The following is a 14,761-nucleotide window of genomic DNA, read 5'->3' on the forward strand; positions in this document are numbered from 1 at the left end:
ACATAGGGGGGCTACAGGTTATACACAGAAAACCTATTGTGTATGCCTTTAATATTAGTTTGACTTGGGTCCAAGTGATGGAAGGTTACCTTCCAAGTGGGAGGGGATTACAGATCCGGGGAAGATTTTCTAACTTTCGGCATTAAACTAACATTGTCTCAACGGGAGCGGGTGCTTAGTGTGACTGAGTGTATCCAGACACAGGCTGGAGTACGGCTTTACGGGAAAGGTGAAAAAGGCATTTATGCCATCAAAACCATCAAAATGACTGACTAAGGGCGCCTGGGTGGCTCAGTGGGTTAAGCCTCTGCCTTCGGCTCAGGTCATGATCTCAGGGTCCTGGGATCGAGCTCCGCATCCAGCTCTCTGCTCAGCAAGGAGCCTGCTCTCTGCCTGCTTGTGTTCTCTCTAACTCTCGGTCAAATAAATAAATAAAATCTTTTTAAAAAATGACTGACTAAAGCAGACAGTCTTTAAATCTCCTCTCATGCTAGACTCGGTGCTCCCTGAAAGCAGGGCTTTGACCATTGTGCCCTTTGCTGAGCCCTTTGCTGGGCCTGCTGAGTAGCACAGAGAGATGCTCAGTGAGTGTGTTGATGAATGAATGAATACATTCACTTAGAATTTCCCTAAAGGAAGGAAACTGGCCCAGATAAAAGAGTTATTTAACAAGTTGAGAAGGACAAGAAGATCAGCCCCTGACATTCAGAAACTGGCCTGGCACTCGGGCTATGTCATGTTATTCTCCTGTAGAACCTAAACTATCTCACAGAATTTGAACCTCAGACAAGGTTATTGGAGACTATGACAAAATGAGACAAAGCAAGGCCACTTCATAATTTTGTCTAAGCACACACAAAAATAAGGCCACTGTCCACCTGCAGAATACCAAACATCGCCACCTTTCAGCCAAAATGAGAGATTGCTACTGCTTTACAAATTACAGCTACCTTACCTCGTCTTCCCAGCCAGACAGATAAGATTTACTGAGATACCCAATCAAAGACTCACCTTGCTGCCTGACAGCATCCATTCAAGGGCAAAAAGCTACTTCCTTAGATGCTATACCAAATCACCCAAAGCCCAAATCCTATGATAAGCTCTTTCTAAGACTCTCTTACTGGGATACTCCACAGTTCCCTATGGTCTGTGTTCTCCCTCAACTTCTTAACTATAGGACTGCTTCTGGTGGTCTTTGGCTGAAGGCCACTGGCCAAGTAAATGCTAAGGGAAAAAAAAAAAGTATGCCCCAACTCCAAGTGCAACGTGAATCCCATAAGAATCCCAGATCCGTGAGGGTTGAGTTAGCTACAGAACACTTCTGAAAACAGGAAGGATCTTATAGATCAATACTCACTAACATTGACTGAAGCTTACTATATGCCAGGCATTATCCATGCACTCTACAGGAATGATTTCATTGCATGAAGTAGGCATTATTATCCCCACTTATAGATGAAGAAACTGAATCAAAGAGAGGTTGAGAAACCTCTCCAAGGCCGGCTAGCTGGTGCGTGGAGCCACATTCAACTTCGTCACCTGACTCCAGGGCCCATGCTTCAGACAGACAGGACTTTGAAGGAAGAAGAGAGGTAGGCAAGTATGTGTTCTGGGGGAAGCAGCAAGGCATGAGCAAAGGCACAGGGGCAAGAATACACAAGTTTACCTAACAAGCATCTTGATTCTCCTTGTAAGTTGCATAAAGACCTCTACAATCTCTGCTCCTCTCTCCATGTACCCCTTAGCACTGGTTCTAGTTTCCTTAAAGCTGACTCCCAGGGCCAGACGCAGGGTTGGAGGCAACATATTCTGGTTCTTAAAGAAGCTTGGATTCTTTCACCTTAATTTTAATGATTAAAATGCTACAATCTGCCTCCTCCCCACCCCTTGTTCCTCTCATCTCCTGAAAGCCTGATGTGACACCGTTGGGTGTGGCTGGGGGTCTAAAATCAGTCCTTCACCTAATAAACACCCACTTACCTTTCATTTCGTGGGGAGGTTTTGTAGTTCTCTAGGATAGCTTAGGTCCCGTTGTCACAGGCTTTCACAGTGGCCTGAACTCCCCCTTTGGGAAAGCATATTGTTCTTGTTACAGTTCAGTATATGTCCTCCCTTCCTCCCTATTAGACTTAGATTTTCACGAAAGCAGAGGCCAGGCTTGACTTGTTCACTTCCTGGCATGCCCCAGGACCTCCAAGTGCTGAACTTGAAAGGTCGGGGGACGGAATGGCAGGAGAGGTTCAGGGAGAAGCAGGGCCATTCCCTACCTTTCCTATTCCAAACTCTTGCTTCACAATGCATCACGATCCCTGCTACTGTACTTTCTTGACCCCAACTCAAAACCATCCTCAGTCAGGTCAGATGCTGCCTAGAGAAATCCAACCATGCTCTGTCAGGTCTTTTAATTTTAACAGAAGTCTTTCATAAACCTCACCTTCTGAAAAAGTGAACCTTCTCCTCTGCTGATTTATCCAAGGTCACGCTGAGTCAGACATCAAAGCTAGAAATATAACTCAGATCAGCAATTCCCAAGACGGTGCTTGATCTCCTTCTTAAAGGAATAAAGAAGAGGAACTGGGCTCGAACACTGAATTCTCTAAGAATGTTAATCAAATGTGAGCTTATAATGCCTGTGGCTTCCACATGTTAGCCAGAAAACATTAAAGCATAATGAGTCCTTCAGGGAGAGGGATTTTTTTTTTTTTTTAAAGGAACAAGAAAACCCAAGAAGTACAATCTGGATTTACAATTAATATTGCAAAAATGATTTGGGTTAAATCCTGGATTGTGATTATCCTAAACTGGTTTATTATAGTGAGGTCAGCATAAGCCTGAGTCAGCATCCGCTTACTGTGTAACCTCTTGGTCGAGGGTACAGTAAAGCTAGAAAGCTGTAGGAAAACAAATGTCCTTGGCATTACCCTGTGTTCCAAACTCATGAGAATCCACTTAAAAATGAATAAAACCAATGTTAAATTCTTAGCGACATCGCCTCACGGTGAGAAAGTTCAAATGAAAGCCAAGTTCTCAGCCTGCAGTGCTGAAGAATGAAAGCCAAGCAATTAGAGCTGAGAAAATGATTACATAATCTTACAGCCGGCAACTTAACTCAGCAATAGCAAGGGATTTACTGTCTTGGTGTTAAGAAGAACCAAGACCTCTTTTTACCGTGATGGGTCAGGCGTAGCTCAGTACAGGAAGGGGGCAGGGGAAAGAGGGAGACTGCAGAAGTTCTCCACCTCCTTCCGGCCTGCAGTCTCTGGAAGGTGAGAAGTGAACCACCTCTGCAAAAAAGTGAAGCTTTCATGGATGAATTTAGAACATCTTTCCTGGTTATGTAGGGCTCACATCTCCTGTATGTATTATTCACAAAAACCAGGCAGCCCCCGATAATTGTGTATTTCCCATTTCTTTGAAATGTTCCTCTCTTCCATCAGTGTTGCCCCAAGTGAGATAACAAAATTATTCATAGGAGATGAGCCAGGGCAGCTTGTTTTCACCAAACCCTTTCCTGTATACAGTGCAAAGGGGTAAAAATAAGTCAACTCCTTGTGCTAAAGTTTCTAATAAAAACCAATATTTGACAAGCCTTTGTTTTTCCTTTCCTTGCTATTTTCTGTTACCTTTCATTTTTCCTTTTTTTTTTTACAAGTACAGAATGTATAATTTCATCTAGAAATAGACTTCACTTTAAACAAAATACAATGTTTATTTAAAACAAACAGAACATCCTTCCCCAAGGAGAATGGACAATGTGGGGCTACAGCACAACTAGGTCTGCTGTCAGATTGTTTCCACTGCTATTCCTTGGCGACCTGGCGAGGGGCCTCAAAGCTGGGATGGCCTAGGAACAGAACTTGTAAAGATGTCACATTTCTATACCATCAGAGCTGCATTTCATCACACTGATCCTTACCAACAGGCCAACATTTATATAGACTGGGACATGACTTACTGAATAAAAAACCTGATTTGTTTCCAAAGGTAAGCCTTTAAAAAAAATTAGATTCAATTAGCTAACATATAGTACATCATTAGTTTCAGATGTAGTGTTCAGTAATGTATCAGTTGCTTATAACAGCCAGTGCTCATCCAATCATATGCCATCCTTAATGCCCATCACCCAGTTACCCCATTCCCCCACCCACTGCCCCTCCAACAACCCTCAGTTTGTTTCCTATAATTAAGAGTCTGATGGTTTTTCTCCCTCTCTGATGACTTTCCATTCAGGTTTCCCTCCCTTCCCCTATGATTCTCTGCATTGTTTCCTCTAATTCTGCTTACGAGTGAACCATGATAATTGTCTTTCTCTGACTCACTTACTTCACTTAGCATAATATCCTCCAGTTCCATCCACATGATGGAACTAGTAAGTATTGATATAAACTAGTAAGTATTGATGGGACTAGTAAGTATGGATGTAAATAGTAAGCATTCATCCTTTCTGATGGCTGATTAATATTCCATTGTATATATGAACCACATCTTCTTTATCTATTCATCTGTCAAAGGACATCTTAGTTTTTTCCACAGTCTGGCTATTGTGGACATTGCTGCTATAAACACTGGGATGCAGGTGCCCCTTTGGATCACTACATTTGTAACTCTTGGATAAATACCTAGTAGTGCAGGTGCCCCTTTGGATCACTACATTTGTATCTCTTGGATAAATACCTAGTAGTGCAATTGCTGGGTCATAGGGTAGTTCTATTTTTAACATATTGAGGAACCTCCATACTGTTTTCCAGAGTGGCTACACCAGCTTGCCTTTCCACCAACAGCTTAAGAGGGTTCCCCTTTCTCCACATCCTTGTGAATACTTATTGTTTCCTGACTTGCTAATTTTAGTCAGACTGGTGTGAAGTGGTATCTCATTGGGGTTTTGATTTGTATTTCCCTGATGCTGAGTGATGTGGAACATTTTTTCATGTGTCTGTTGGCCATTTGTATGTCTTCTTTGTAGAAACATCTCTTCATGTCTTTTGCCCATTTCTTGACTGGATTATTTGGTTTGGGGGTGTTGAGTTTGATAAGTTCTTTATACATCTTGGATACTAGCCCTTTATCTGATGTGTCATTTGCAAATATCTTCTACCATTCCATAGATTGCCTTTCGGTTTTGTTGACTCTTTTGCTGTGCAGAAGCTTTTTATCTGGATGAAGTCCCAATAGTGAATTTTTGCTTTTGTTCCCCTTACCTTTGGAGATGTGTCTAGCAAGAAGCTGCGCAGCTGAGGTCGAAGAGGACCTCTCCTCTAGGATTTTGATGGATTCCTGTCTATTTAGGTCTTGCATCCAGTTTGAGTTTATAGGGGCGCCTGGGTGGCTCAGTGGGTTAAGCCTCTGCCTTCAGTTTGAGTTTATTTTTGTGCGTGGTGTAAGAAAATGGTCCAGTTTTCCCAGCACCGTTTATAGAAAAGACTATCTTTTATCCATTGAGTATTTTTTCCTGCTTTGTCAAAGATAAGTTGACCATGGAGTTGAGGGACCATTTCTGGGTTCTTTATTCTGTTTCTTTGATCTATGTGTCTGTTTTTGAGCCAGTACCATACTGTCTTATTACAGCTTTTTAATAGAGCTTAAATTCTGGCATTGTGATGCCCCCAGTTTTGGTTTTCTTTTTCAACATTCCTCTGGCTCTTCAAGGGCTTTTCTAGTTCTATACAAATTTTAGGTTATTTGTTCCAGCTGTCAAAAATGTTGATGGTATTTTGATGGGGATTGCATTGAATGTGTAGATTGCTCTGGGTAGCAAGACATTTTAACAATATTTATTCTTCCAATCCATGACGGTGGAGGTTTTTCCATTTCTATGTGTCCTCTTCAATTTCTTTCTTAAGTATTCTGTAGATTTTAGAGTACAGATCCTTTACCTCTTTGGTTTATTCCTAGATATCTTATGGTTTTGGGTGCAATTATAAATGGGATTGAGTCCTTAATTTCTCTTTCTTCTTACTGTAAATGTATAGAAATGCAACTGATTTATGTGCATTGATTTTATATCCTGCCATATTGCTGAATTCCTGTATGAATTCTAGCAATTTGGGGCAAGAGTCTTTCAGTTTTTCTATGGAAAGTATCATGTCATCTGTGAAGAGTGAGGGTTTGACTTCATCTTTGCCAATTTGAATGCCTTTTATTTCTTTTTGTCATCTGATTGCTGAGGCTAGGACTTCTAGTACTATGTGGAACAACAGTGGTGACAGTGGGCATCCCTGTTGTGTTCCTGACCTTAGGAAAAAGCTCTCAGGTTTTCCCCGCTAAGAATGATATTAGCTGTGGGATTTTCATATGGCTTTTATGATATTGAGGTCTGGCCCCTCTATCCCTATACTGTGGAGAGTTTTAATCAAGAAAGAATGCTGTATTTTGTCAAATGCTTCTTCTGCATCATTTGAGAGATTCATATGGTTCTTGTCCTTTCTTTTATTAATGAAATGTATCACATTGATTGCTTTGCGAATGTTGAAACACCCTTACAGCCCAGGAATAAATCCCACTTGGTTGTGGTGAATAATCCTTTTAAGATACTGTTGGATCCTAATGTCTAGTATCTCAGTGAAAATTTTGGCATCCATGTTCATCAGGGATACCGTTCTTTAATTCTCCTTTCTGATGGGGTCTTTGTCTAGTTTTGAGATCAAGGTAACGCTGGCTTCATAGAATGAGTTTGATAGTTTTCCTTCCATTTCTATTTTTTGAAACAGCTTCAGAAAAATAGGTATTAGTTCTTCTTTAAATGTTTGGTAGAATTCCCCTGGGAGCTGTCTGGCCCTGGGCTCTTGTTTGTTTTGAGATTTTTTGGATTACTGTCAATTTCTTTGCTGGTTATGGGTCTGTTCAGGTTTTCTATTCTTTCCTGTTTCAGTTTTGGTAGTTTATAAGTTTCCAGGAATGCATCCATTTCTTCCAGATTGCCTATTTTGTTGGCATATAGTTGCTCATATGTTCTTAAAATGTTATTTCCTTGGTGTTGGTTGTGATCTCTCCTCTTTCACTCATGATTTTATTAATTTGGGTCATTTCTCTTTTCTTTTTGATAAGGATAGCTAGGGGTTTATTGATCTTATTAATCTTTCAAAGGACCAGCTTCTAGTTTCATTGATCTGTTCTATTGTTCTTCTGGTTTCTAGTTCATTGATTTCTCTCTAATCTTTATCCTTTCTCTTCTCCTGCTTGGTTTAGGCTTTATTTGCTGTTCTTTCTCCAGCTCCTTTAGGTGTAAGGTTAGCTTGTGTGTTTGAGACTTTTCTAATTTTTTGAGAAAGGCTTGTATTGCTGTGTACTTTCCTCTTAGGACCACCTTTGCTGTATCCCAAAGATTTTGAACACTTGTGTTTCAATTTTCATTTATTTCCACGAATTTTTAAGATTCACCTTTAATTTCCTGGTTGACCCATTCACTCTTTAGTAGAATGCTCTTTAGCCTACAAGTGTTTGAGTTCCTTGCAAATTTCCTCTTGTGATTGAGTTTCAAATTTCAAAGCATTGTAGTCTGAGAATATGCAGGGAATAATCCCAATCTTTTGATACCAGTCGAGACCTGATTTGTGACCCAGTATGTGATCTATTCTGGAGAATGTTCCATGTGCACTCAAGAAGAATGTGTATTCTGTTGGTTTAGGATGGAATGCTCTGTATTTATCTGTGAAGTCCATCTGGTCCAGTGTGTCATTCAAAGTCCTTGTTTCTTTGTAGATCTTCTGCTTAGATCTGTCCATTGCTGTGAGTGGCGTGTGAAAGTCCCCTATTATTATTGTATTATCAATCTATTTCTTTAATCTTGTTATTAATTGGTTTGCATAACTGGCTGCTCCCAAGTTAGGAGCATTAATATTTATAATTATTAGATTTGCTGGATAGACCCTTTAAGTATGATATAGTGTCCCTCTTCATTCCTTTCTACAGTCTTTGGTTTAAAATCTAATTTGTCTGATATCAGGATTGTTACCTCAGGTTGATTTTGATGTCCATTAGCATGATAAATAGTTCTCCACACCCTCACTTGCAATCTGGACGTGTCTTTAAGTCTAAAATGAATCTCTTGTAGTAGACAGCATATAGATGGGATTTGCTTTTTTTTTTAATCAAAAGATACCCCTGTATCTTTCGATAGGCGCATTTAGCCCATTTACATTCAGAGTAACTACTGAAAGATACGATTTTAGTACCATTGTATTACCTGTAAAGTCCTCGTTTCTGTAGATTGTTTCTTTCTGGTCTATGTTACTTTTGGGCTCTCCCTTTGCTTACAAGGTGCCCTTTAATATTTCTTGAAGGGCTGGTTTAGTGATCACAAATTCTCTTAGTTTCTGTGTCCCGGGAGCTCTTTATCTCTCTTTCCATTCTGAAAAACACCCTTGCTGGATGAAGTATTCTTGGCTGCATGTTTTTCTCATTTAGTACCCTGAATATATCATCCCAGCCCTTTCTGGCCTACCAGGTTTCTGTGGATAGGTCTTCTGCCAGTCTAATGTTTTTACCATTGCAAGTTAAGGACCTCTTATCTTGAGCTGCTTCCAGAATTTTCTCTTTTATCTCTGAAATTTGGAAGCTTCACTATTACGTCAGGGTGTTGATTTATTTTTATTGATTTGCGGGGGGGTTCTACCTGTTGGACTTGAATGCCTGTTTCCTTCCTCAGATTAGGGAAGTTCTCAGCTACAATTTGCTCAAATATACCTTCCGTCCCTCTCTCTTCTTCCTCTAGGACCCCAATAATTCTAATATTGTTTCACTTTATGGTATTGTTGATTTCTTTATTCCTCCCCTCATGGTCCATTAGTTGTTTTGCCCTCTTTTCCTCAGCTTCCTTCCTTTCCGTCATCTTGGCCTTTATGTCACTGACTCTCCCTTCTGCCTCATTTATTCTAGCTGTTAGAACATCCATTTAAGACTGTATCTCAGTTAAAGCATTTTTAATTTCAGCCTAATTAGATTTTTTCTGCACTAAGAGATTTTCTAATGTCTGTTATGCTTTTTTTCAAGTCCAGCTAATAACTTTATAATCATTATCCTGAATTCCAGCTCTGACATTTTACTTATATCCATATTGATTATATCTGTGATGGAGTGTATTACCTCTGGTTCTTTCTTTCATTGTGAATTCCTCCTTCTAGTCATTTTGCTCAACAGAAGAATGGATGAATGAAAATAAAAAATATCAACCATGACCCAAGCAAAATACCCACTAGAGAAATCTGAAGAGGTCAGAAACCAAAAAACAAAAGCAAATAAATGGAGGAGGGGGGAATAATCTCCCAGGTGGACAAAATAGGGTGATCCACTTGGTCCTGGGTGTATTTTGGTCTTTTAAAAGACACCAAATCCCAAATTTTAAAGAAAGCAATATGTATGTGTGTGTGTGTATATATATATACACACACACACTGAATACAGTGAAAGGAAGCCAAAAATTGAATATATCCATAAAATGTAAATGTAACAATAAAAGTTAATAAAGGACTTAAGAACAAAGAGTTGATGAAATAAGAAACAGGTTGAAAAGAACAAAAAGGAGAAAAGAAAAGGAAAAATTTAAACTGAAAAATAAAAGAATCATGAGGAAAAAAAATCTTTGAATTTGATATATTATTTTCCCCTGGTGCTGGAGTTTTGCAATTCTGTGTGCTCTGTAAATTTGGTATTTGCCTGATGTTCTGGCTGGTCTTCTGGGGGAGGGGCTGCTGTGCTGATTCTCAGGTATCTTCATCTGGGTGGAGCTGCAATGCCCCTTGCCAGGGGGCCAGGCTCTGTGTAGGCTGTTTGGGGTTGCTCTATGTGGCTTTTGTTCCCTAAAGGCTTTCAGGCCTTTAGAGGATGAAAATAAAAATGGCAGTGCCCCACTCTCCAGCCCTGAAGGTGAAAGATCATGGCCCCTTCTCTTCAGTAAACCCTCAGGGAAAATCAGTCTTCACTTTTGTGTGCAACAAACTCTGCAGACTACTGCAGTTCACACTCATGCCAATTCTCCTGGGGGAAGGAGGAGGGTTGCCATGGTTCTGACCTTTGCAGGGCCCCCACAGGGAGAGTGGCTGCCCCATCAGGCCATGGTTCTGGGTTTACAGCAAACTGAGAGCCCCTCCTGGGCTCATTGACCATAGCTGGTTTCCCCTCTCTCAATGCTTGGGAACTCTGCTGGCTCGGGCACCCTCGTTCTTTCTGTGACCCCGGGATCCTGAGACCACACTCTCCTACCTAGCATTCTGCCCCGTTTCACCACCTGAGCACCTTTCAGGCAGGGACATCTTTCACTGGAGCAGATTTCTAAAGTTTCCAGTTTAGGACTCTGGGGCTCTATCACTTTCTGGTAGCTGGCTTACAGAGACTCCCCCCACCCACCACCATTTATCTTCCAATATATCCTCTCAGATTCACTTTTTTGCACCTCCTACCTTGCAAAAGTGGTCACTTTTCTATTTGTAGAATTCCAGCAGTTCTTTTTCTTACATCTCAGGTTGAATTCATAGGTGTTCAGAATGATTTGATAGATATGTAGCTAAAATTTCAGGGACCGGATGAAACGAGCCCTCTACTCTTCTGCCATCTTGTCTCTCCTCCACAGGTAAGCCTTGATCCTTCTGTCTCTCATGTCTCTCACCTGTAAAATTAAGACATCTTTGGATAGCTCCCCCCCCCTTTTTTTTTTTTTTTGCCAACAAAAGATTAAAGATCGAATGAAATATCTAACTTGCTTCAAAACTTACTGTGGACATAGCAGGAGTGGCTGGAGGCTGGATGAACTGCAGGAAGCATGCTCCTCAGATGCATGTAGACACAGCCCCCAGAATTGCTCCTCTGAGCTGGGGGAGCACACCGGGAGTAAAGGAATTGTCTGTAGGCTCTTGGCCTTGAACTGTTTTGGAATTTTCAACAGCAGAGTAAATTATTTTCTCACTGATCATTTGATTAGCTGTTGCTTACAATGACTTAAACCAAGAACAAGAGACTTCCCCCCATCTGTAAGTGGGTTATATAAGAGTTAGAGGGAACAGACTTCTCAAGGGCCCATTAAGTTCGAGCTGCAAATGTAGGCTTAAGTAATGCAAGGTGGAGATGAGACGCAGAAATCACAGAAACAAATATATGGCATACACAGACAACCAAGCCCTGCTACGGAAAGCTTTAATCACCACATGTAAAAACAATATATTCACATATCAAAAATGGCTCCAAACGCTTTAGCATCACCGTAACAGTCTAGAAGTGAAAGTTGCACTAATAGAAGAACCTTCCTGTTCATAACCACAAGATTTATGAAACTGTTTCTTATAAACACATCTTTTTTTTTTTACCCTGAGGCTGACATCAACGTGGAAGAGAAAAATCACTATCAGCTGGAATTTGTTCAATGTATAATCATTAAAAATCATTTATTCATTAGTCTGGAATAGGTTCTCTTTACTCTCACCACGCATACTATGTATACTAGGACAAGAGGAAAAGGGGACAGATGGTTGTGTCCAGTCTATTATATACTAATTAGGAGTTCCCAACTCAATCTATTGATCAAAATGAACAGAATTTTAATATCAATTAATGCCACACTATCACACTGAAAAGTTTATCAAAATTAGTTCTTCATTATAAAAGAATTGGCAGTACATTGTCAGACAAGAAAACCAGAATTCTTTCTTACAATGTCTATTGCAATCCATTCTATTTACTACATCTGAGCCAACTAGTTAAGCTCAGAGTTCATACAGACTGTCTTGCAAACCTCAACTCTGGGCTTTAAGTCACACCTCGAGATAAGATCTGCACATCTACAAGAATAACTCCCAAATGCTACAACAGTTACTCCGTTCCAGTGACGGGAAGTGAAATGGTGTTAAATTGAAAAAAAGGACAGCCATATTGAAGGGATTACTGTAACTTTTTTCTCTTTTTTCTTTTTTTTTGGTGTGTAAGTAACAAATAAATAGAATAAAAAGATTTTCAAAATCTGAATTCCTAATGTCTCTAACATTGTTCTTTTGTGAATGAATCTAGAGCAATAGTTTGCTATCTCTCACAAGGTAGTCTGGTGACTTTTATTCCAATTATTTCCATGATCATCTCTGCATGTTTCTAAAATGGGCTCCTCATAAATATTCACAGCCTTTCATGTAAACTGGCTCTTAATGTGCACATCTAAGTCAGGAAATCTTTGTTGCTGCTTGGTTTCAAAGTATTGTACGTAACAGTTTCCTGTGTACTACTTACTTTCAACTGTACAGTTTCACGTATTCTGAGCTACAACAAAAATCTGGGGATATACGGCAGTTGAAGAATTACCATGCCTAATATTGGTCTATATGCTTCCTTTTTTATGATTTCTAGATGTTCTCTCAATGCAAATGACTAAAATGAACAACACAGGCATGGAACATTGACTGGCTTTTCCCTGAAAAGTTAACCTGTGTTCACAACTTCTCACTCAAAACTGAATGAGGATAATGGAGAGAGAGTTCAGTATTAGACTGAGTTAGGAAAAGGTTTTCTGGCAAGGCTTGATACAGGTGTGTTTTTCTTTTCTTTTTTTTTTTTTTTTCAGGTAGAATCATGGAAAATCAAGGTGGGGAAACACTCAACCATCATATGGCCAATTCCTCCAACTGACACCTGAACTCTTGTATGACATTTCTGCCCAGTCATTGTCTAGCCTCTGCCAGAACGCCTCTAGGGGCAGAAAGCTGTTCCAACATTACTTATTCTTCTTTGGAATAGAATAACAGCAAAACAGATGGAACAGGTAGACAAACTTCCATTGCACATGATTATGAACTGGATCTAACTTTTTAAGTGTTAGCAGATTGTCAATTTACTACTCAAAAGGCTAAACCAGATTTGATCCCAGAACCCCCTGCCTTCTACAATGATTCAGAATGGGGAGATCCAACTTAAAAATGTGAGTATTAGGAATCGCTGTTGCATAGCTGTGTGTGGTGGGGAGCAGATAAGGAATCTTACAAGTAATTATTGTAGGGACCCCAAAGCAAAGGGAAAAATACATGTTTTGGCAAAGCAGTAAGTGTTTCATGTTGAAGAGGCAGTAAACACTGTGTGGAGCAAGTCATGGTATGAGAATTCAAGAGCCCTGGTGGGTGAACTGTGGACTAATTACAGTCTGCAGCACTTGTCAGTTCTGACGTAGGAGATAAGAGAATGACAGGGGCAGTCTCAGCACTCTGCGCCCCTGGGTGATCAGAAGCTGGACACTCTACCTTGACTTTTTCCTTTTGGTTGGTCCGGCAGCTTGGTAAATAACATCTTTATTTCTGATTTTTCCCACAGTACTCAGCCTGCTTTGAGATTTTAAATCCCCGCTTTGGAAGACCAACAAGGCAATGTATTGATTGGTGGATAATAATGTCAGGATTTAATTTACAAAGGATCAATTCCTCTGAAGGGACGACACAGTTATGTCTGTTTTTTTTTTATTTTTTGGACATATATATGAATAAATATAACACACACGTAAACTTTACAGACTCTGAATGATCACGGTAATTGAGACTCAGCTGATTCAGTTTTGAGTGCTACCTTTTGCCTCTGTGTTCAAATGGCAACGGTATCGTATCAATCTTTAACAAACAAGACTACGAGCAACGGACAAAAACAAAACAACAAAAAACCAACCTTAAAGTCAGTATGTCTTTTTATATGGAGGCCACTTTTTTTTTTCATATCTGTTTCAAAAGTATCAGATAGTGAACATTTAGTGGCTAGATGACAGGAGAGCAAATCTTCCTGCAAAAAAAGCACAGAACTTCCTTGACCACTGAGATTTGGAAGTGAAATCAATAAAAGTCTATTAAGTACTCAGGATAGATCTGGTTGGCATCAAACACCACAAAGATCTTTGGGTCCCAGGTATCATCCACACAGCTGTCATATAAATTCACATAGCTCCCGTCTTTGGAAGGAGGTCGCATGTATTTGGAGTCTCCGTTTATGTAATCTCCAATTAGCACTCGAGCGAGAAACATAGATTTATACGTTCTAAACAGATGCCGCTGTTGCAAGCTTACGCCATGAATTTGGAATGTGTTTCCGTGTTTTATGTCGTCTTTGCAGAAGCGACTGGAGTAAATAGCATCTCTAGCAAAATACGTTCCTTAAACAAAAAGGACCAAGAAAAAAAAAGCCAGGATTACTCTGAAGAATGTATGAAACACAAGCAAAAACACTCTAATTGTTAGGGGAATAGACACATGGAATCATCTAAGGAAAACAGATGTGGAATTTCCTCGTCTATAGATCTCTGAGAGAGAACAGAAATCCATGGATAAATTTTTTATAAATTTTTGTACCATTCCATGCCATCAACACCCTCCCCTACTCCCACCAAAATGAAGTGACCAGACTTCTGTTTTGGAAAGAAAGCTTACAAAGAAATCCAGTATGTAAGACACAAACTGTTCCTGTGAGTAAGCGTGTGGTGAGACCTGAGTTTGAGCTGCTTGGGTCACCCATTCATTTCTATTTGCCTCCACTGCCTTCCTCAGCCCACGGCCCTCGTCCAGCATCCACTGGCACTCTGCTGAGCACAGTGAGAATGACTGGTCTGCAGAGATTACTTCAAAACCCAAGAAACCACATTATGTTACAGGGTGACAAGTCAAGAATATTTCTGGAGATAATAGAACCCAATAACCACGAAAAGGGCTTCTGAAGAGTGTAGTGTTGTTCCTATCTGAGCACTTCAGAAGAACAACTTCACACAGGTTTGTCACCAAAATCTGAAAACTCAATAAAGCATCAACTCTTCCAAAAGGGT

General features: G+C 40.1%; 1 protein-coding gene across 2 annotated transcripts in view; it reads right to left on the reverse strand.

The window, feature by feature from the left end:
* Positions 1 to 11,107: 11,107 nt before the first annotated feature.
* The window catches only part of LOC111159678 (poly(ADP-ribose) polymerase family member 11), a 43,440-nt gene continuing 39,786 nt past the window's right edge, over positions 11,108 to 14,761 (reverse strand). For both annotated transcript variants that reach the window (XM_022522251.1, XM_022522250.1), the window contains one exon: positions 11,108 to 14,098. In XM_022522251.1, coding sequence (XP_022377959.1) covers positions 13,782 to 14,098 — 317 coding nt within the window. In that variant the 3' untranslated portion in view covers positions 11,108 to 13,781. The remainder of the gene's footprint in view (positions 14,099 to 14,761) is intronic.

This window comes from Enhydra lutris, unplaced genomic scaffold (genome assembly GCF_002288905.1).
Source record: "Enhydra lutris kenyoni isolate GAN:26980312 unplaced genomic scaffold, ASM228890v2 scaffoldscaffold69, whole genome shotgun sequence".
NCBI lineage: Eukaryota > Metazoa > Chordata > Mammalia > Carnivora > Mustelidae > Enhydra > Enhydra lutris.